The 20,468-nt window shown below is 33.7% G+C and overlaps 2 protein-coding genes and 1 long non-coding RNA gene across 3 annotated transcripts; all 3 read right to left on the bottom strand.

The window, feature by feature from the left end:
* Positions 1 to 132: 132 nt before the first annotated feature.
* Positions 133 to 14,949, bottom strand: LOC122757751. Its single transcript, XR_006357885.1, has 2 exons — positions 13,738 to 14,949; positions 133 to 359 (listed from the first exon to the last, which is right to left on the bottom strand). It is a non-coding gene; the product is annotated as an uncharacterized LOC122757751 (long non-coding RNA).
* Positions 14,950 to 16,044: 1,095 nt separating this feature from the next.
* LOC6579108 (zinc transporter ZIP1) lies at positions 16,045 to 17,562 on the bottom strand. Its single transcript, XM_032729881.2, has 2 exons — positions 16,438 to 17,562; positions 16,045 to 16,259 (listed from the first exon to the last, which is right to left on the bottom strand). Exons 1-2 carry the CDS (start codon positions 17,519 to 17,521, stop codon positions 16,219 to 16,221), a joined length of 1,125 nt encoding a protein of 374 aa, XP_032585772.2. The 5' UTR covers positions 17,522 to 17,562; the 3' UTR covers positions 16,045 to 16,218.
* Positions 17,563 to 18,635: 1,073 nt separating this feature from the next.
* Positions 18,636 to 19,710, bottom strand: LOC6579107 (zinc transporter ZIP1). The gene is made up of 2 exons (XM_032730003.2): positions 18,801 to 19,710; positions 18,636 to 18,731 (listed from the first exon to the last, which is right to left on the bottom strand). The coding sequence occupies exons 1-2, from the start codon at positions 19,708 to 19,710 to the stop codon at positions 18,679 to 18,681; spliced, it is 963 nt and encodes a 320-aa protein (XP_032585894.1). The 3' UTR covers positions 18,636 to 18,678.
* Between the last annotated feature and the right edge of the window lie 758 nt (positions 19,711 to 20,468).

Raw genomic sequence — 20,468 nt, 5'->3', positions numbered from 1 at the left:
GAAAGAAAATCAAAATAAATTATTGAGATAAAGTTGGAGCAATTCGATCGATTGAGAATTGGACAACGCGTAACTGTATTGTACTGTTGTACTCGGCTAACGGTAACTCAACGCGTGTCAAGTGCGCGGCGCATTGTGCGGCTTTTTCGCAAACATATTTCGTTTTAGGACACTTCTCACTGGGCTGCTTCAAAAATGGCGCACACGGCGTATGATTAATGCGTTCGCTTGTTTGCAGCTCAATCACAATAGCTACCAGCTCACACTATTCCAGCTGCTGTTGTAGGGTGTTTGTTGTCCGTTGATGATGATTTATGTTTGTTGTTGTAGTCGATTAGCAGCTGATGCCACAGACAATGCTGCAATGAGAGATTGAGAGAGTAGAAGACAAAATTAGCTTAGGTTTTGTTTATAATGATTCCAAATTGACAGGCGCCAAGCGCCCAATATATCTGCCACAATACCATATATCATCATATATCACACCATTTAGCATTAAATAAAAAAAACTGTTTAGCACAAAAGCCGCCACAGCTGACACAGTACTTCAAATAAATCACACAGCATCTTGTAAATTGGCCAATAATGTGAGTTCCAATTTTCGCAGGCCATTGAGAAATATTTTCGCCTAGCTATAGATTGCTCTAGTGGTTCTAGCTGCAGCTCATCACGCCCCTTGCACATAAAATCCAGAATAACAATTGTCGCAGGCTTCAACGCAACTATGTGGGCGTGTCTACACTGAGCGCCGACATATATTTGCCTAGCATGTTTTATTTTAGGTTCAGTAAAGCTTTCTTCATGCTACAGAAAAATAATGTAACCTAGTTAGGCATAACTAAAGTTTTGGGTATAATAATATATAATATAATCAAGTACTAATTTTCAATTCTCTAAAGCAAAATTATTCTTTAAATTATTTAATAGAAACAACTTTACTACAATAATAAAGTTTACTAAAAGTGACGGATAAAATAAATGGATAAAGTTACAAACAGCTTTTAATATTGATTAAAGCTTTACTAAAAACTTACATTATATATTAATACAAACAAACAGCTTTCAAAAGCACATTAAGTGCTGAAATATGAATGATAAAAGCTTCTAACAAGATTAGACTATTTTAAGAATCTTATAAAGATTACAGTTGACCTACTTTATTTTAATTTTTTGTTTTTAACCATAAAATTAAATATTTCAGCACTTCTTATTTGAATAGTCCAATTTGAGTTTATGACGGAAACACAGTCGACTTGGTTAAGCTTCTAAAAATAATACAGCTTTTGCAATTAGCTCAAAAGTGCAGTTATCATGAGAGAGCGAGGGAGGCAGAGAGAAAGAGAGAGAGTGAGAGCGTGGCGCACCTAATTGATTTGTTGTCGATTGGTTGAATAAACGCTTGGTCGTCGCTGTCAAGTTCAATGCTCGATAGGCGCTGCATTTAATTATATACTGAAAATAAAAGTATATGCTAACAAATATATACACATACATACATACATAGATTCATATATGTGGACAGTGTAAACAATGTGCGGCGCATTTCTTTTTAATGAGACTTGAGAACTTAGCTAAAATGGCTAATGCGAACTCTCAATAAACTATTGCTGCTTATCAAATGTCAATTTGCGTTTTGACGACCTGATAACACACACACACATATGCACATACACTTATGTATATACATGAGTGTATTTAGCTAAAAGTACGTTAAGATTACTATCTTTATGATACGATTTGGCAACAGTGCTTACTATATGCAACGGATGATAAGTGGGATTACGTCTCCTTTCAATTACAATGCCCCCGACACGAGAGCCCCGAATGTTTAGTAACCAACAACACCTTAATGACTTTCACTATAAAAATGCTGAATAATCAATTAGCATTTCTTATCTGACAGCAACAAGCATACGACGTTTGTAATGCAATTTGCAATGTATATATAATAATACTAATAAAAGTGTGTCTATTTAATGGCTCTTGTTCAGAATTCATATTTTAGTGCACATAGAATACTAATTTACTTTAACTTTAATTATATATTGTCTTTGGTTGATATATATGTTCAAGAATGACATTATCAAGTATAAAAACTTAACTTCCAATTGCTGTATAATTTTACTGAATATTTCTAATTCACAAGTTATTCTTAATTATTTTTTTTTTTCAATCTTTTATTTTCATATTATTATATTTTTTTTTAAGTCAAAATTTAAAATAAATTAAGTGAATTTAGATTACATTTTATTCGATTTATTTGTTTATTTTGTACTCCTTTGTTTTTTAATTTGAGCTTCATTTGCCATAATTATATTCACATTTTCTTTATTCATAATTTATTTCACATAATTTCTTAATTCTGCTTTCATTATCACAATTTTAATTTAGCTTTTCAATTTATATTCCACTTCACTTTTAACTAAACGGAAACTAAATTATTGTATAAAAAAAAAAACGAAAAAAAAAGACACCAAATGTTTTACCTTAAGTAGGCATCACGTGTAAACCGAAAACCCCATTTAAAGCCATTTCGAAGCCTTTGCGGCGCCCTTTCATATGCAACGCTTTATGCAATTTCACTTTTCATATAATTTTTAAACTTTATATTTAAAGTGAAGTAAAGTTAGCATGTGGAGCGACGAAATCTTATGAAACACTTTAAGGCACATGTTGAATGAAACACAATTTGAAAACTGGCATCACGACGGGTGTAACTGTTACAACTTATAGTTTTGTTAGCTATTAGATTAGTCCGACTAAAGCGGCCAACAAACAGTTCAGTGGCTCGTCGCCTGGCAGACTAATAAATGAGCTCGCAAAGATTCGGTGATGAAAGCCTCGTGCAGAAAGACGAAACAAGTCGGGAAAAGAACAGAAAACAGAATGAAATAAAAACCGAGACGAAGGCGCCGGCGGCGGGGCGATGTCGCGTCTGTAATCGCGGCAATCGTTTTTGCTTTAATCTAATAAATTTCTTATCAGCAAGTCTCGGGCATATGAGTACTACGAATGTACACATACTCAAATGTCTTTCTCTCTCTATATATACTTATATATTTGATGCATTTGTATTTGTGCAGTTATCGCACTACCTGCCCCACACGCGGCCACTTGACATCCCCGTCGCGATGGCTGTCAAGTAGTCAGCCTTTTGTTATGGGTTTCTCTTTTATTTGCAAATACCCTAGGCCGAAGGGCTACATAGAGTATCTAGATTATACAAGGAAATATTTTTATAAATAAATAAATAATATATATTGAGACATTTTCTTCAAAAGAAACCGTATATCAAGATTTTGCACCTGAATAGAATTTTTTAATAAAGAATATATATATATTAATCTGTATTCTCATTAAAACTTTTTATATTTACAAAAAAATCTAAAAATTTTCTAGCCTAGTTAATTTCTACCCTAGGGTATTTTATAGTCGCCCCCGCCTCTTGTCGCACATTTTTACATGTTTCGTCTGCTCATTTCGGTTGCCCACTGTCGTGCGTAAATTATAATGCTCGCATATATGCATGTATGTATGCACATACATATATTTATTTACAAAATGGACTTAAGCATTACTTAAATCATATATACATACATAGTATATTTGTATTTTGCTGTAATCCTATTGTTATAATGCTAGCATAGTTCTGTATCAAAGCTAGCGACCTTCTTTATTATCATGTGCATTTGCTAACTTACATATTGTTATTTAAAGTTGATAATTAAAAGGCAGCATTTGCATAGTTGAAGACTTTGGTCTTTTTTTTTTTTATAAGTTATGCCCCTTAGAGAAGTTCTTGTAGACAGATTTGATCTATATATATATTCTTTATTTATTTATGCATAAAAGCATAGAATGATTGCTCTAGCAATTGTGCGTAGAGTTCAGGGTATTTCATAGTCGTGCATTCCCTACTAGAGCTCTGTTACAAGCTCTGTTGAAAGCAAAAATTAGCCTAACTAGTTTTAAGCCGAGTCTCGTTTTGTATAGACGTATATGTTAATTAAACACGTGCTTTAACATCGGAATTCATGAATATAAATGTATATTTTATACGGTTTGTAAAGCCTACTAACACTTATAACTCTAAACTGGTGTACCTAACGTATATATTTGTATTATATTATGCAACTAATATTTAATAATTGTATATTAGTAAATTGACAAATAAAATTTACATTAAGATTTACTCTTGCATCAAATGAGCCTTAATTTCAGTTAGTCTTACTAACTAATTAGGGTCAAACAGAGAAAGAGCAATAGCTAGACACATGTAGAAATTTTTTTTAATTATGCTCCACAACTCTGATTAGTTTTATGAACTTTCAGTGATAAACCTAATATGCCTGATAAGTGTAAAAAAAATGTTATATGCCAAGTAATTAAATGTTTTAATTACTAGAGCTAATCGGGCATTATACAACCACTTATGAATGTGAGTTGGTATTCGTGTTTGTTTGATACCAATTAAAAGTGGTTTGATGCTGACCTACGCCAGTTTTATTTGGGTATTCTGATGTCTCATTGTGATAGACGAAATGACATATGATATCGAAACTCAAAACTAGGCCAATATCATATAGTTCTTAGCACAGTCATTCTACAGCATATTCGTATTTACATTGCCAATCAGAGAGTTTAATTTGAGATACAAAAAGTAAGTAAATCGGTTTACACGGTCGCTTTGAAGGAAACACAATTTCTCAAGTCATCGTTGATTCTCAATAAATATCAATTGATATTGTTATAATTGTTATTATGCAGAAATAGAAATAAAATCGATTTCCATTGTTTGTGCTAAACAATTGGAAACTAATTGAATCAATTGTTAGCTAATTCGATTTCGATTCAATTTCAGATCTGAGATATGAAACGAACGGAAAGCTCTAGAATATTAAATGATTTTTTATTTGCAAAAAGAAAATCATTTAAAAAACGGTATTCTGCAGAAATAAAAGTATTTAATGGAAATTATATATATTAATAGTATGTCATAGTAGAACGCCTCTAAATGAAATTTTCATATGATAAATCAACTTTATCTAGTAAATCTTGATCTTAACTTTATCTAGTAAATATATTTAAAATATGTCTTTAATCTCAATATTCAACCCCCTCAGTCAACAGGAGACATAATACAAATGCTAAACTTTTTTAGCTTAACAATAATATAAACAAAAGTGAAAAGCCGTTGAAGCAATTAATTTACATACGCCCCCAACCTCGTCGCCCGCCCATGAAGGCGTGTAAATAATCCATTTGAACAGCTGTCAGTTAGTTTTGCACGCCTCAAATGTTATGAATGGATTCACTGGCCAAAGGCTAAGATTCGGTTTTCTGTGTGTCTCTGTCTCTTAAGCTGTCGCATTTTACACAGCTATTTGCTGACTGCTTAATTGCTGTGGCCCGTCTAATTGATGGCTGTCAGAAACCTAGCAAGTAAACCCGATACTAAATCTATTTCAAATGCAGTTAGCCATTAATTGATTTGCGGTTACTGGTTTACAATTGTAAATTGAGTATTAAAGCATAGCTGAACAGCATAGCAACAGCATTTATTATGGAATTAATTGCTTTAGTCGTTTTCTCAGCTCATTGTCAGCGGAACTCAATAATAAAGTGTGATATATCGTGTACTGTATATAGTATAAAATAGAATTTTTATTGTAGTACAATTTAAATAAATCACTAAGCAATCTGAGGCTGAAATGCTAAAGGATTTACCAAAAAGAGGCTGGCTTAAAGCCAATTCGTGCTGATTGCTCAGCTAAGCTATGTGAATATTTGCCTATCCTTAAAGCTCCAATCAAGTTGTGCATATGCGTAGAATGGAGCTGCCTCGAAATGTTTATGTTAAGTGGGTCTTAGGTCTACAATCTAAGCACGGATCAAATACTTGAGTTATATAAGAGCTTTTTTTTAAGAAAAGCATGCTGATCCCCCTTACTCTCCCTTTTTCTTCTTTACTAACTAAATCGATATCTTTTGATCTCTTTTAATATACTAATCGGTTTTTAGTTTGCCTGCACTTAATATATTTTTATCAAATCAATCAGCTCATTACTTTACTCGATTTCTATTAATTCTAGTGACACACCCTTTACCTAGATTTATCGCTCTTTATTCATATTATTTTTTTTTTCATTCAAATTTCATATTTTAGTTTTGTAATTGGATTATAAATGCACTAATTAGAATGAAAGTAGCATGCAATTAATTTCCAAAGCGCATTCAGGAAATACAGTCTTTCGCTTCTACCCTAACATAACATCCTTTATATATATTAAGCTCATAAGGGGACTTTAATGCAATGTTGCATTTGCTTGCTTTTGCAAGTGCAGCTAGCTGACAGCTACATGCCACATGCCACATACTTAGCCAGCCTTCAACATGCAATGCCAGCAAAGTTTTTATAGTGTGGCTCCTTGAAGCTTGCTGCAGTAAAAATATATATATAAATGTGTGTGTATGTGTGTGTGTGTGTGACAGGCAAACAAGTGCATGGAGAGAAAAGGTGTCACTGTGGCAAAGTCAAATGCGCACAACAAACAAAAAGCCACACACACACAGATTGGCGGCTTGGCTTTGATGTTATTCGGCTGACGCTGCGTTTTGCAACACTGACAAATAGCAACAATAAAGTGCAGGAAATGAGAGCAGTAGTGAGAGAGAGAGGGATAGAGAGAAAGACAGAGAGAGAGGCAGAGAGAGAGAGAGAGAGAGAGAGAGCGTGTGCTAAAGGATAATTTATGTTTTTCGCCTTAAACTTGACAAACTTTTGCGGCCATGCGAACGCATGCAAAATGTGGTTAATATTGATTTTTACATACATACAGACAAGCATGTTTGCTTACATATATATATGTCTGTGTGCACGGCTCTTTGTGCTCATTCATGCATACATATACCCATATACTGTGCATATAAAATGAGATTTGCTTTTCAGATTTTTCTCTCCAGATTCTTTTTTTTTTTTTTGTGATTTCGTTGGCCTTGTTCCTGCATGACAAATGGCTAACTTTGATACAGGCCATGTCCCCGGCACTCTTATTGGCTTTTAAATTGGCTGCTATGCTAAGATATTTGTATTGCCTGCTCATAAAGTCATCCAAAATTTACATTTATGTTAGATGAGAAAGCGGAAAGCAAAATAGATACCCTTTTCCTGCTGTTCAATATATGCAAACTATTTTATTAGACCTTATCAATGCATCATTTATATATTAAAATTCATTGTTTTCTATATCTCTTTCTATATATTCATATATCAATTGTCAAAATATTTTTGTGCTACATCAATAAATTTTTATTCAAATCTGATATATATATATTTTTTTTACAATTGATGCTCAGCTTTTCACATTTTCCAGAACAGACATATCAGACATATCATTTATCTTCAAATTTTTTATATTCCAGCACCCTCATTTACTTCTCCCTCATTTACTATATTCATAACAATATTTGTGTCAGCTTTAACTGCTACTTTAATTTATTTTTACGTTTTATGTATTTATTTTTAATATTTTACACATTTGATGTTCAGACCCGCGCCGTTTCAAGGCCAAACATCTCTAAGGGTCGCATTAAGTTTACGGTTACCTTTTCTTTTTATGTGTATACTTTTTTCTTTTTCTTTTTTTGTAAATTCTGACATGCACGTCAAGGGAGTTTAAAGGTTAAGCTCGAAATTGCAATTAGCTTAAATGCAAATGCGCCCAGCTGAACTGTAAAATTTACATAATATTTCATTTGCAATTTTTTTTTTCCATATAAATATGTATAAAGGTATATATAATATATAGCTATATAGCTAAGCGAATTCATAAAGGTATTTACGACCCTATAAACTGTGAAAAAAATATAACTGTCTTAGTCATATTTCAAAAGTTGATAAGTTTTTTTATAAACTGTAAGTATTCTAAAATTATTTTGTTTTGATAAATTTTACAATATACAAATTAAAGACTGGCGAAATTAATTGATTCCTAGTGTACTTTATATAGTCAATAAAATCTCTTTCCCTTTATTATCGTAACAGTCATACATATAAACAAAGAGTATGCCAACTGCATAAATCATGATCATAAATATTGCCAAACAAAACAATTCATCAACCACATAAAATGTTTTCATTTCTTTGCCATTTATGCGCTTCACTCAACTTGAATCGTTTTAATTGAATCAAATAATCAATAATTGTCATATTTGGAATTATATTTACATTACATTCAGTTGAAAAGCAAACGAAGTGGAAATGCATTCATGAATATTAAATGGAATTCAATTGAATTGATAGATTGGTCAATTTGTAAACTCCATTTGAAAAATGGCCAAACAATGTTAGTGAACTGTAGAAAACAGGTTTACTTCAAGCACCTGAGAAACAAGTTTTTTGCTAACGGTACTAAAACAGAAAAGCTAAAGCTAAAGCTAAATAACATCTTGAAGGTCGTCATTAAATTCGAAATTTATTATGCGCTGGCAATCTGTGTGACGAGACGGCTTGATTATCGTTAGGCTGTAGACATGGCTAAGCCAACAAGGACCAAGGACTCGGAACAAACCAAGCGGCAAGGACAAGTGGCATATGATGTAATTACACCAAAAGCGAAAGAGGGGAGGGCAAATAAATAAAAAAAGAAAGAATATACGTCAAGATATGGTATAATAATAATTTTGTGCACAAGTTTTGTCATCTTTTTTGTACGAGTATACCTTAGCAAAAGCAAATATAAACAAGCATACTCGACGCTGAAGTTTCATAGAATATATATAGCTATATAAATAAGCTTTTGATATGTGTGCAGAGATGCAAATAAGAAATAATAAATCTATTTCGTCTGCAGAGTTAAAAACTTTAACGCTTGATTATACAAGAAATTATATAATTTATCAAAAACTACATCATTTAAAAATAAAATAATATATGTAAAAATTTTTGCTAATGATTATTTGCTCCATTGATTATACAAAAAATTAAATAATTTTATAATATATGTAAAAAATTTATATTTTATATAATACGTCAAAAATTACTTTCTACAAAATATTCAACTGTTTGTTACGCCTTGAACGAGTATTAAGCAGTCGATGCGACTCAACAGCAACCTTCTTACATTACTTTTTATCTTTTTGTTTTGATCTGCGCATCAACACGCAATCGTTTCACTTACTTGACAAAAGTCTATACCCGATGACGATGAAATTGGCTTTGTTTGCGCAGCAAATAACAAGAAAAACCTATTGGCTGAATTAAAGCAGCAACAGTGATTGGCAGAGGAAAGAGCGAGAAGAAGTGAGAGCGAGAGAGTGCGTAGAAAAGCACAGTAAAACTCAATTTATTGTACGAAGTTTATGCTGTCGTCTTAAAGTTTTCACAGCTGACATCGCGGCTCGAAATCGAATCACTGACTGACTGCCAGAGCGGCTCGATACTTCGCCCAGACACATTCACACTTGATGATGATATATGTATGTGTGTGTGTGTGTGTGTGTGCCATTGCACACTCATCCTCTCTCCGCATACTCTATATGGATTGCCCTCTCTTTCTGTCGCTCCCTTCTTCCACTTGAGATGCGGAGTGCAGTTTCATATCTTGGCATTGTTTTGTTTGCCTATGTCTTTAATATTCTAAATGCCCTACAGAGCATTGCTTCTTTTTTTCTCTTTCTCTTTTATGTTTGTTTTCAACTTCGCCAGTGGAAATTTACCAGTTGAAATTATAAATTGTGCCTGTCTTATCCAGCGGGTCATATTCAAAACTAGCTATAAATAGGAGAAAATGGTTTTTTGTTTTAGCTGTTATTCCTATATATACGAGTAATGAAATAGCGTAATATTATAAATGTCATGCATACTATTTCAAGTGCTCATAAACTGATCTATTGTGAATATAAAAATATAAATATTCATGAATATCATAAAAAATATAGTTTATTATAATAGTTTCTTTTTTCAATATCAGTTATTGATTTAATTATATTAAACTTTGTTCCTCGGAGCAATTATAATTGCTATTAATATATTTGCAGTAATATATACATATTTTCTGCCTTTTCTAAAAAGAAATACTAATTTAATATAATCTTGGCTTTACATCTTAATTTTATTGAGCTCAACTCTGAGTTTATTTTTACCGCCTTGCCTGACATCTCATATACTTATAAAAGTAAGTTTTACACTTTGCTCGGTTTGCACGTCTGATAACAGCACAAAAAACTTGCATTGTGCAAACGTTCTTAACACGTTACAGTTAAGCAGCTTATGCAAATGCTTGCGATGCAGCCGCGATAAGCCAATGAAATCTCCGTATAAGCCAAGCGAAAAAGTTTGCATTGCAACAAATGGCAATGGCAAATTCGTGTTTGAATGTCCTTCGCCCTGGCAAAATGAGTTGAAAAGTTGGGAGCTAAAAAATTGCAGCAATTAATTCAGAAATTGCATGATTCGAAATGATTTATAATGCGATAAATTCAGTGAAGTTGATGTGCAATAATGAAAATTCATATTTGTAGCGTGTCAGAGTGCTGCAGTCGGGAGTGACCAACTAGATTATACCCCGAGCCGAGGTGAAGCATACATAGATCGACTTAGTTCAGTTACTAATCTGGCGGAGGAGGCGTGGCATATGTAATACTACTCTATGAGATCTGCCACCCCTTCACGTTTTCGTTTTATTTAATGCATATTAACAAAAGCAACATACCCTGAATTTCCATATTCATTTATTACAGGGTATACCTATAAATGTATCACTTGCAAATTATAATTGATTAATATTTTAAGGTCAATATGTAATATTTACACTTGAAATGAATGTTTGCACTGCCAGCACAAACTTTTCATTAATTTTATTTATTATTCTCATTATGCAATATTTAGCTTACGTACGGGTAATATAATTTACTGCATACGCATTCACGTAATTCACATCCGATGACGCACTAGATTAGATAAGTTTATGGATTATAAAACAAAAATGTTTGATATTATCTTATTTAATATCTCGAGCAAGATTTCTTGAGCGATAAATTCAAGTAATCAAAACTTGTCTGCCTTTAAGCAGTTCATTGACTGTTGGGATGCGGCCTGTGCAAAGGTCTAATGTACCTAATTAGTGCATGCTGACTACCCGCTGTGCATGTAGCTGCAGGGTATTTCTCAATAATCGACCAAGGAAAAATCTCTGCACAATTTGTCTCCACAGACAGAATTAAAGTCTCATTAAAACGTTATTAAAGTCTGTGCGTATATCACAATCATTATCATTGTCAACCTCATCATTATCGTCATCATAGTCATCAACATTATCATCATTAGCAGCTCATTTGAATGCATTGCACAGCTGTTGGGAACCAGTTTTTGTTTTATTTCTTTATTGATTTTTTTCATATATATAAATTTTCTTGCTTCAGGTACGCATGAGTGTGAGCATGTTTGTGTGTGTGTGTGTGTGTCAGTGTGTATTGTATTCACATAGCTATCAGCTGTTCGTCTCTTCACAGTGACACACATTGCGAGCACGGTAATTTATTATTGTTCGATTGCCAGGTATAATCATTTTCTTACGCAATATGATACATAAAGTGAGAAAAATTTTAAATATCAGACAGAGAAAAACTAAATATTAGAGAACAAATTTAAACAGGGATAATATATAATATAATATATGTGAGTTAAAAAATATACTACAGAAATATTATATTTCTATATATTTTTTGTATATTAACATTTTTATATTATTTTATTTATATTTCCTTTTATATATTTTAAATATATCAGGGCTTCTCTCTAGTTTTTTTATTCCATTTTCTTTTTATTAAAATGTCAGTCTCTCTGTTCGATAATATTCGATTGCAAGAGTATTAAGTCTTCGAGATTCTCATATCTAGAATTCAATTCTGATTGGAGTATACAAAAACTCAACCGGTTTTATAATCAGCTGAGCAGCTGTTTTTATTTTTGCACGCAAATATTTATTTTTTTCGACATACAAAAAAAATGAAATAAAATATTTATATAATTGAGGCAAATGTTCTCAAGTGCATATACCTTTTGATTAATATAAATTTATATTAATTATAAACAAATCAAATATATAAACTTGTTGCCTTAGATAAAAACTTGTTTCTAATCTGTTACTTGAAGCCAGTTTTCAAATGTTATTGGCTTCTAAGTGCATTACGACATCCAAGTGCTAAGACTTTTGGCCAAGGACAACGACAGACTGTGGCCCAAAGAATGGTTTTCGATTACACTAAATCAAATTTGTCGCTAGACCGAAGCAACAAACACTGAGGCATAGAAACCATCAAAGTGTCTGTAAGCAACCATCAGACATTTATGTACACATCAACATAATTCCATCCATCAATACAACTATGCATCTCTCTCTGTCTGTCTCTCTCTCTCTCTCGATATACATATGCATATATATGTATATTTAGATATGTTTTGCCACTTGACACTGAGTTGGGTCAAAGCTACCCAGTGGGACGCGGACTGTTTAGCAGACAAAAACAATAAAACTCAAATGGTGGGCATCAGGAGGCATAACAAAATGGCGGCGCGTGTGTTGACTTGTTATCTAAGTGTGTATGTGTGTGTGTGTATGTGGGTGTGAGTGTATGCCAGCCGGTTTCCTTTTACCGACTTATGCAAATAACTTGGCCTATAGCTGTGTTTTGGCTGCAAATCGCAATTTTCCTGGCAGACACTTTGTCGCGACCAAAAATTTATAGCGATGGACAAAGTTTCCTTTGACGGTTAAATCAATTATTTTTGTCTTAATTTTTGCCTACTAATTAAATCAGTTTGCATTCGACTAGGCTTAAGTGATTTGATTTAGACAGACTAAGCTGAGTTTACGTGAGTCAAAAAGGAAAATTGAAAGTTGCAAATAATATGTATTTACATATATTATATAATAATTTATATATTACATATTTGTTATATACTGTATTTTCCCTTATCTTTAAGTGCAGATATTTTACTACTTTTATATCTACATTTTATTTTTTGTCTTATCAGTAATAATACGGTAAGTAATTCGCATTTATCAAATTTCGCTTGTAAACAATGACGAATATCGAACTGCAGTTCAATATAGACAAAAGTCCAGACTAAACAAGTTTCTTTTCATTTATTTTAAGAAATAATTTTTTTTTAATTTGCGTTGTAGGAAAATCTTATTTTTTAGAGCACACGAGGCGGCAATGACGCAAATTTATGGAAATAATTTTTTTTCTTTTCATAGTATATAACTAAAAATATATATTGCGACAAACATATGATTTCAAAGACATTTTAACATGACAAAATAATAACAAATGCGTCGGTCAACAAGCATTAATCATGCTATATGTCTATAATGTATGTACATAATATCGAAATATCTATAAACTATATGTATTTATAGATAGCACATGTATATTATTAAGCCACAGAATATTTATGTTTGTGGAAGTGCGGTATTTTATATACTTCAGAGAAGGTCAATGAGACAAGAACATATAAAAACATTATCTATATACCGTAAAAGCTCTGCTAAGAAACAGTATATATTTTAAAAGATTTTGCTACATATACTAGAACACTACAGAGAAATAAAAAGAATGCTTTGAATGTTATTTTTTAGTATTTTCAAAAAAGCAAGTGTTTAACCTAGTTATTGGTATTTATCACTGTATGTATATTTATTTAAAAGTTAAAGAAACATACTGTTTACGCACCTGTTTTCAAATCAAGTTCAATTCGTTTGTCGAGTCCGTGAATTGCTTATTAGCTAAATTACAACCATTGTAGTAGTTGTTGTTGTTGATTTTATTGTTATTGTACCATTTGTAAACTTAAACAGTTTACATTTTAGGTCGAGTTACAGCGATTTCTTTTCTTATTTTTAAACATCCAGTCTTTTTATAAACCAATTTAAAGCACTTTTATATATTTTACTCTTGAATATGTTTACAGCTCGGAACAGTGGGCGCAAAACGTCCAAACAAAGTGCACAAAATGTTTACAGTTAAGTTTAAGCTCAAATTGGATTTAGCTCGTCGTGATTTCTTTTATTTCATTTATTGTTCGTATACAAATTGCTCAACAATTTGGTAAACAGTTAGCTTCAATGTTATGCGACGCGTTCGTTATGTAAAAGTACAAAAACATACACACACTCATACATATATACAAGTTTTTGATCTATTTTGAATAAATATTCGTGTCAAGCATTAATCGCATTCTCTTGCTATGCTTTAATTCAGTTTCCTTTGTGTACCGTTGTTTTTGTTTTCGTTTTGACGTTGTTCCGACTACTCATTATCCAGTTAAAGTGCGGGAGTTTCGATTTTCTTTCTGTTTTTTTTTTTTTTTTTTTGCACAATGTACTAATGAGGGGTGGGTGGGGTAATGACAGCACCGCCCAGCAACGCAGCGCGTGGCAAGTTCTAGTAAGAAATCGTATTTGGCGGTAGGAATAAACAAATGCACCCACAGGCACTCATACACGCACACAGGCACAGTTACGCAGAGTCACACATACAAACGCACATAAAGTGCGAGAGGGAAAAACGGAGTCACGTACAACTTTTTAATTCACTCGCACAAATTTATTAGGAAGACTTTAATTGGACTGTAGCAAATCAGACGATTTTTGTTTAATTTATAACTTAGCACGTCTACACGAAAGCTAATGGGGCAAACTCTCTACGAGTGTTTCTTTAGGTTGTTTAAATTTACTTTTCTCCGCAAACACGACCGTTCATCACTGCAACTATAAACTGTTCTGAGCGCAGCGATGTTAGCTCAATGTTATACTCAAATGTAGCTGCTCACTCGCTGTTCGACTCACAATGCACTGTAAACTGTTTTACTCTCTGAGTATCTTAAAAAATGGCACTAGAGATGCCGCATAGCTCACGAGCTTTTATTTCATTTCTATGCAGGCTTCTTATGTTGCCCTCTTCCCATTCTCGTAATTTGAAGGAGGTTTGTATATACATATACATATGTATGTATGTATTTCTTTTGTATTCATTTTGATTTTCGCGGCTTTTACTACGGTATCAGAGCCGCGTGTTATGTGATAAACTTTGTTTTGTATTAAAGATAATCATTTTAGTGAATAATTTTAGTTGGTTATGTGATTTTTGTTTGTAATTTGTATTGTCAGGTCCAGCTATGTGAAAGTGAATCAAATGATTATTTAAAACTATTGAAGGTCTATAAGAATAAAACAATATTTCTCACAGTATATTTTCTTTATATTGGTAAGTTAATATTAATACAATAAACCATTTATGATAAATTAGCAATATATAGTAACAAAAAATTAAATGTAGTGAGCTGGCTCTATTTCCTCTATAGTCTTAAGCTGTTGTGATCTTTTCCACCCATTTGCATAAATGCCATCTTTATAAAAAACACACATATTAATGCTGAATATGATAATCCTTTCAAAAGTGACGTCACAGCACACAATGTTTATTGTAGCCACAAATTGCTGACCTTTGCATATATACATACATATACATATATGTATGAACGGCGAGAATGCACAATAAAAACAGCTACATTGTTGACTCCCTTTTATGCATATTTTTGTTTTTCTCCCTACCAAAAGATCAAAGCAAAAGGGCGATGTTAAAATGGATGCTTCTTCGTATTGCAGTTTTATGAGCTATCTGTTTGTGCTTACTATACTATACTACGAATGCAAAACGCCCATAAGCATTAAATGTATAACAACAATAAATAGCCTAATTATACTTAAGTATTTAAGTGCATAATGTAATTATTTGTTCTATTTATGGTATGCAAATTAATTAACTATTATTCATTTTACACTAAACATTTTAAATTACGTTTATAACAGTTTTGTTTAAACCTTGTTCTCTCAAAGAGCGCCGCTGTTAGCTCTCTCATCATTTTAACATGTCTGTGAAGGCTCTGTTAAATTAACAGCTGATAGACAGTGTGTACATATAAAGTGTATAAAAATAGGGCTGTTGTGCGCGCTCAGTTTGAAATCAAAGTGAGATTAATCGAGTTGAATAGATTATTTATTGTTCATATATGTATGTGTTTTGTTTAAGGGAACTCGAAAATTAGTGAATCGGTAATGAATTAATGCTAGCACATATTAAGTAGAGTTGATAATAATAAATTAATAAATATAATATTGTTCAAATAATCATCCAGTCAATCTGGAGCCCTCTCTAGTAACACGAGTCGCTATCAGCACCTTCCGCTTCGTCAGCTGCAAGAGATAATAAAGAGTATTAAAGTGATTCAATAAAATCCTCCTGCATTTGCGTTAAATATCATTAATGCCCTTGGTTTAGAGAACGTCAATCATATATCTAATGATAACCGCAAGGCATGCGTATGTCAATCAAAAGCCAATAGCGGAATTGTCCGCTTATCATTTCACTTACAAAGTATTTGCAGTCCAAACATTAAAGCAAAGCCCGCCAGGGCAGCCAAGTAGGCACGCCAGCCCGCATGACTCTGGGTGAGAATCTCAAAGAAGACCACATAGAGCAACGTGCCGGAAGCAATGCCCTGCAAGATGCCAGAAGGGACATTCGTCTGATTCCCGTTCGACTGCTGGCTGATGGCGATGCCAACACCAATGCCAATTGGCGTCACAATCGAGAACGTTATGAGATAGATGATGGCCAGGTAGGCGCGTGTTCTAGCCACCAGCAGCTCCATGCCCACACAGAAGGCTAGAACCAGCTTGTGAGCGGCCACGGCGCCAAACATAAACCACACTGTTGCCACAGTGCCCTCCAAGCCGATGGCCATGCCCTCGAATAGCTCGTGCAGGGACAAGGCCAAGATAATGCCCAATCCACGCATTGAGGAGCCATTTGTGTCCACGGGCATGTGACTGTGACCATGTCCATTCTTTGCCGGCAGCCCGTGATCGCATGGCTGATGCTCCTCTGTAATTGGCTCCATTTCCTCCGGTTTGCGTCCTGTCAGCAATACGCTATGCCTTATGCTGTGGCCACGCACGAAGGCTTGGCTGGCCAGCGACTCCTTTCTGCTCAGCTTCTGCTGATGATGCTGCATCACCACATGCATCAGCTCATCCAGACCGTACATCAGAAAGAATCCCGTGCTCATCAGCATTTCGGTCAGGGCAAAGGGCGTGTCGGCCAGTATGCCACAATGCTGCAGTAGCTCCACCGTTTCGATCACCTCCGGCAGCATGTGCAGAAATGTGGTGCAGAAGAGAACGCCACCACCAAAGTAGAGCAGGCAGCGCACCGCAGTCGAAGCGCGCGTCTCTTCGGGATCCTTTTTGGTCCATTTCAGGCAGCGATCCAGCATATAGGGTAAACTGCCGCAGATCACAGTGACCACAATTAGCACCACCATAGCCACAATTTTGGCCACAAGCAACGCATGCCGATCACCTGTAGCCGTTGCCGCAGTCGAACTCACATCCACAACTTCCATGAGTTTAGCTGTGCTTGCTGGCACCACCAGCGGCATTTGATTCTTGTACATCTTCGCACCACCGACTGCAAGCGACAAGTGCAAACGAATTGTTACAAACACAACCACTTATATACCCCTCCCTATCTGCCCGGCCATAAATCTCATATATTTGAGCACTGATTGACACCAGAAATTATGATCGCCTGGGAAATAGATTAAATGTTCGTACTTTCCGACTTTTTCTTTTTACTCTATTTTATTTTGATACTGATTTATGTAACACTTTAAGTTTAATTGCTTAAAATGATATTGAAATGTTAATTTGCTCTGATAAGAATGATATATTTTGATCTACTTTAGGAAGACTATTGACAGATATCTGTTACACTGGGTAAAATTTAGTGTGTTTTACATACAATTTTTTTTTTTTATAAATTTAAAATAAAGTTGTATGTATATAAAATTGTTAGCAAAAATATTATACATATTATAAATATTTGTTCTTAAAATGTCCATGCTTCGATGTGTTAAATTTTGCTCAAAGAAGCGAAAGTCGGCCAATTGTTTGCTAAAAAAAAAAAAAAATGTATATAAAAAGGTTTATTTTTTAAAGCAGACTATTGACAGACATTCGCTACACTGATCAAAATTAAATAAGCTGAAACTTGAATATTTTAAGACAACGTACTTTGCAGATTAGATAAAATGAAATGAATTTGTTCAGAATATTATATATGTATGTATAATATTTTTAAGGCAGACATCCGCTGCAATGAATTTTAATGTCTAATCTATTGACAATATAATATTTTTATATTTTTAAAACATCAATTATGTTTTTTTTTAATCTTTCATAAGTCGTTGATTTATTTAAATTTTCACTTAATTTCACAAAATTGTTTTATAATCAACTTAAATTAAATTAGCTTTGAATGCTTTTAAAGATTTAAGCTAAAATCGTTATAGAGTAGTTAAGTAGTTGGTTATGGCTTATTAATAGAGCTCACGGGGTTCAGCTAAATATTAATTTGAAATAATTCTTCTTTTTTAAGCTTTTTTTTTTACTTCTATTCTTAATTTTAAAGTAGGAGTAATTGACTTTCGGAAAATTTTTTCTTTCGATTAATTATAAATACATTTTCTTAGCTCCAATTTTGAAGCTATAATTTTTCTAAATCTCTATTAAAGTTATTTCTTCAATTTGAAGAACGCATTAGCACATCATTTTAACTCTTAGCCGAGGGACAAACATATGCAGACTTTCCAGCAGCTTCAACAACTGTTGGAGAGAAAAAAAAATTGTTAGCGGACATATAAAATAATAAATAAATAATAAAATATAATTTACCTGCAATTTGCAAGCCAAACATGAGCAGAAATCCACCCAGGGAGCAGAGGAATATGCGCCAGCCGGCGTGGTTCTTGGCCACAATCTCAAAGTAGACGACGTAGAGCAGTGTGCCACAGGCGATGCCCTGCAGGATGCCCGCGGGAATGCTCGGATGATTCGCACTGGTGTTCTCTGTGATGGCAATGCCGATGCCCACGCCGATGGGCGTGACGATGGAGAAGACAATCAGATAGATGACAGCAACGAGCCAACGCGTATGGGCCATCATAATCTCCATGCCGATGCAGAAGGCCAGGACCAGCTTGTGGACTGCAATGGCGGCGCACATGAACCACACCGTATCCACGGTCTCCTCCAGTCCGATGGACATGCCGCCAAAGAGTTCGTGCAGGGAGAGGGCGACGATGATGCCCAAGCCACGCAGCCAATTTGGCTGCTCCGGCTCGACTTGTTCACCCAACTCGAGATCGACTTTCTCCTCCGGCTCGGTTACCTGCTCCATGGCCACCTGCAGTGCCTCCTGCATGGCCTTCTGCTTGCGCTTCTGTCGCCTGCCCACAATGAAGTACATCACCTCCTCAATGGCGTACATCAGAAAGAAACCCGTGCACATGAGCATCTCGGGCAGGGCGAAGGGCGTCGTGGCCAACATCTCACACTTCTGCAGGGCACTCACAACACCAACAACCGCCGGCAAGATGTGGATAAATGTTGTGGCAATCAGGACACCACCACCGAAATTCAGTAGGCAAAGTACAGCCAGAAATTCGCGTGCATTGCTCTTCTCTCGCTGTGTCCATTTGAACCAACGATTCAGTATATAGGGCAGAAAGCAAAATATTAATGTGACCACCAACAGCACCACAATAACCACAATTTTCGCCACTAGCAGGCTGTGATCGTTCATCGTGATGGCACTGATTGAATATGAACTCTAATTGGAAATTGCCTCCAACATAGCATACTTTATATACCATTTCTACCTATATATCTTATTGTAGATACCAAGCCATTTTTCTTTTTCATTACTTAACTTGACTTATATCTTAAAGCCCATAAGTTTTGTTAAAGAAAAAGGCTTTAACTAGTTGACTACTTATTAATTTGCGTACGCTACAGCAGAAAGTTGAGCAGAGCCACTATGAAATGGTCTGAAAAAGGTTTCCCATATTTTAGGAAATATTTTCTTAATTAATTTATTTATTATTAATTTATTTTTAACTATAGCAAACATATTTTTGGGCATTTGTTAAAAAAAAATGTTTCTATAGTTTAATGAATTTTAAAATAAATTTGATATAATAAATAATAATAATAAATTTAAAATAAAATAAAAAATTTTAAATACTTGTTTTAAAGAAATACATATAATATAACGAAAAATCAACAATTTTAGAGAAACACATTTTAAACAATTTTTATGTTAAATGAGAATATTCAAATAAATTAAATTTGCAGTTTTTCTTAAATTCTCTTAAAAATTATGTATTTATATTATTATTAATTATTATTATTTTAAAAATGTAAATATAAATTTACATAAAGCAACTATTATTCATTATAAAAAATAAAAATAAATATAAATATAATCTTTATAATAATATATCGAGTACTTATTTGAAAATAAAATAAGATCCACATAAGAAGTAATTAATTTATTTTTTT

Source organism: Drosophila mojavensis, unplaced genomic scaffold, assembly GCF_018153725.1.
Source record: "Drosophila mojavensis isolate 15081-1352.22 unplaced genomic scaffold, ASM1815372v1 contig_80, whole genome shotgun sequence".
Lineage (NCBI taxonomy): Eukaryota > Metazoa > Arthropoda > Insecta > Diptera > Drosophilidae > Drosophila > Drosophila mojavensis.
Note: the sequence above shows the minus strand (reverse complement) of the source record. Positions and strands in the feature narration are given on the sequence as shown.

Coding starts and splice junctions, on each gene's coding strand:
- LOC6579107 (XM_032730003.2), bottom strand. CDS start 19,710: ATGAACGATCACAGCCTGCTAGTGGCGAAAATTGTGGTTATTGTGGTG. Junction 18,732..18,800: donor GTTTGGCTTGCAAATTGCAG/GTAAATTATATT, acceptor TCTCTCCAACAG/TTGTTGAAGCTGCTGGAAAG.
- LOC6579108 (XM_032729881.2), bottom strand. CDS start 17,521: ATGTACAAGAATCAAATGCCGCTGGTGGTGCCAGCAAGCACAGCTAAA. Junction 16,260..16,437: donor GTTTGGACTGCAAATACTTT/GTAAGTGAAATG, acceptor TATCTCTTGCAG/CTGACGAAGCGGAAGGTGCT.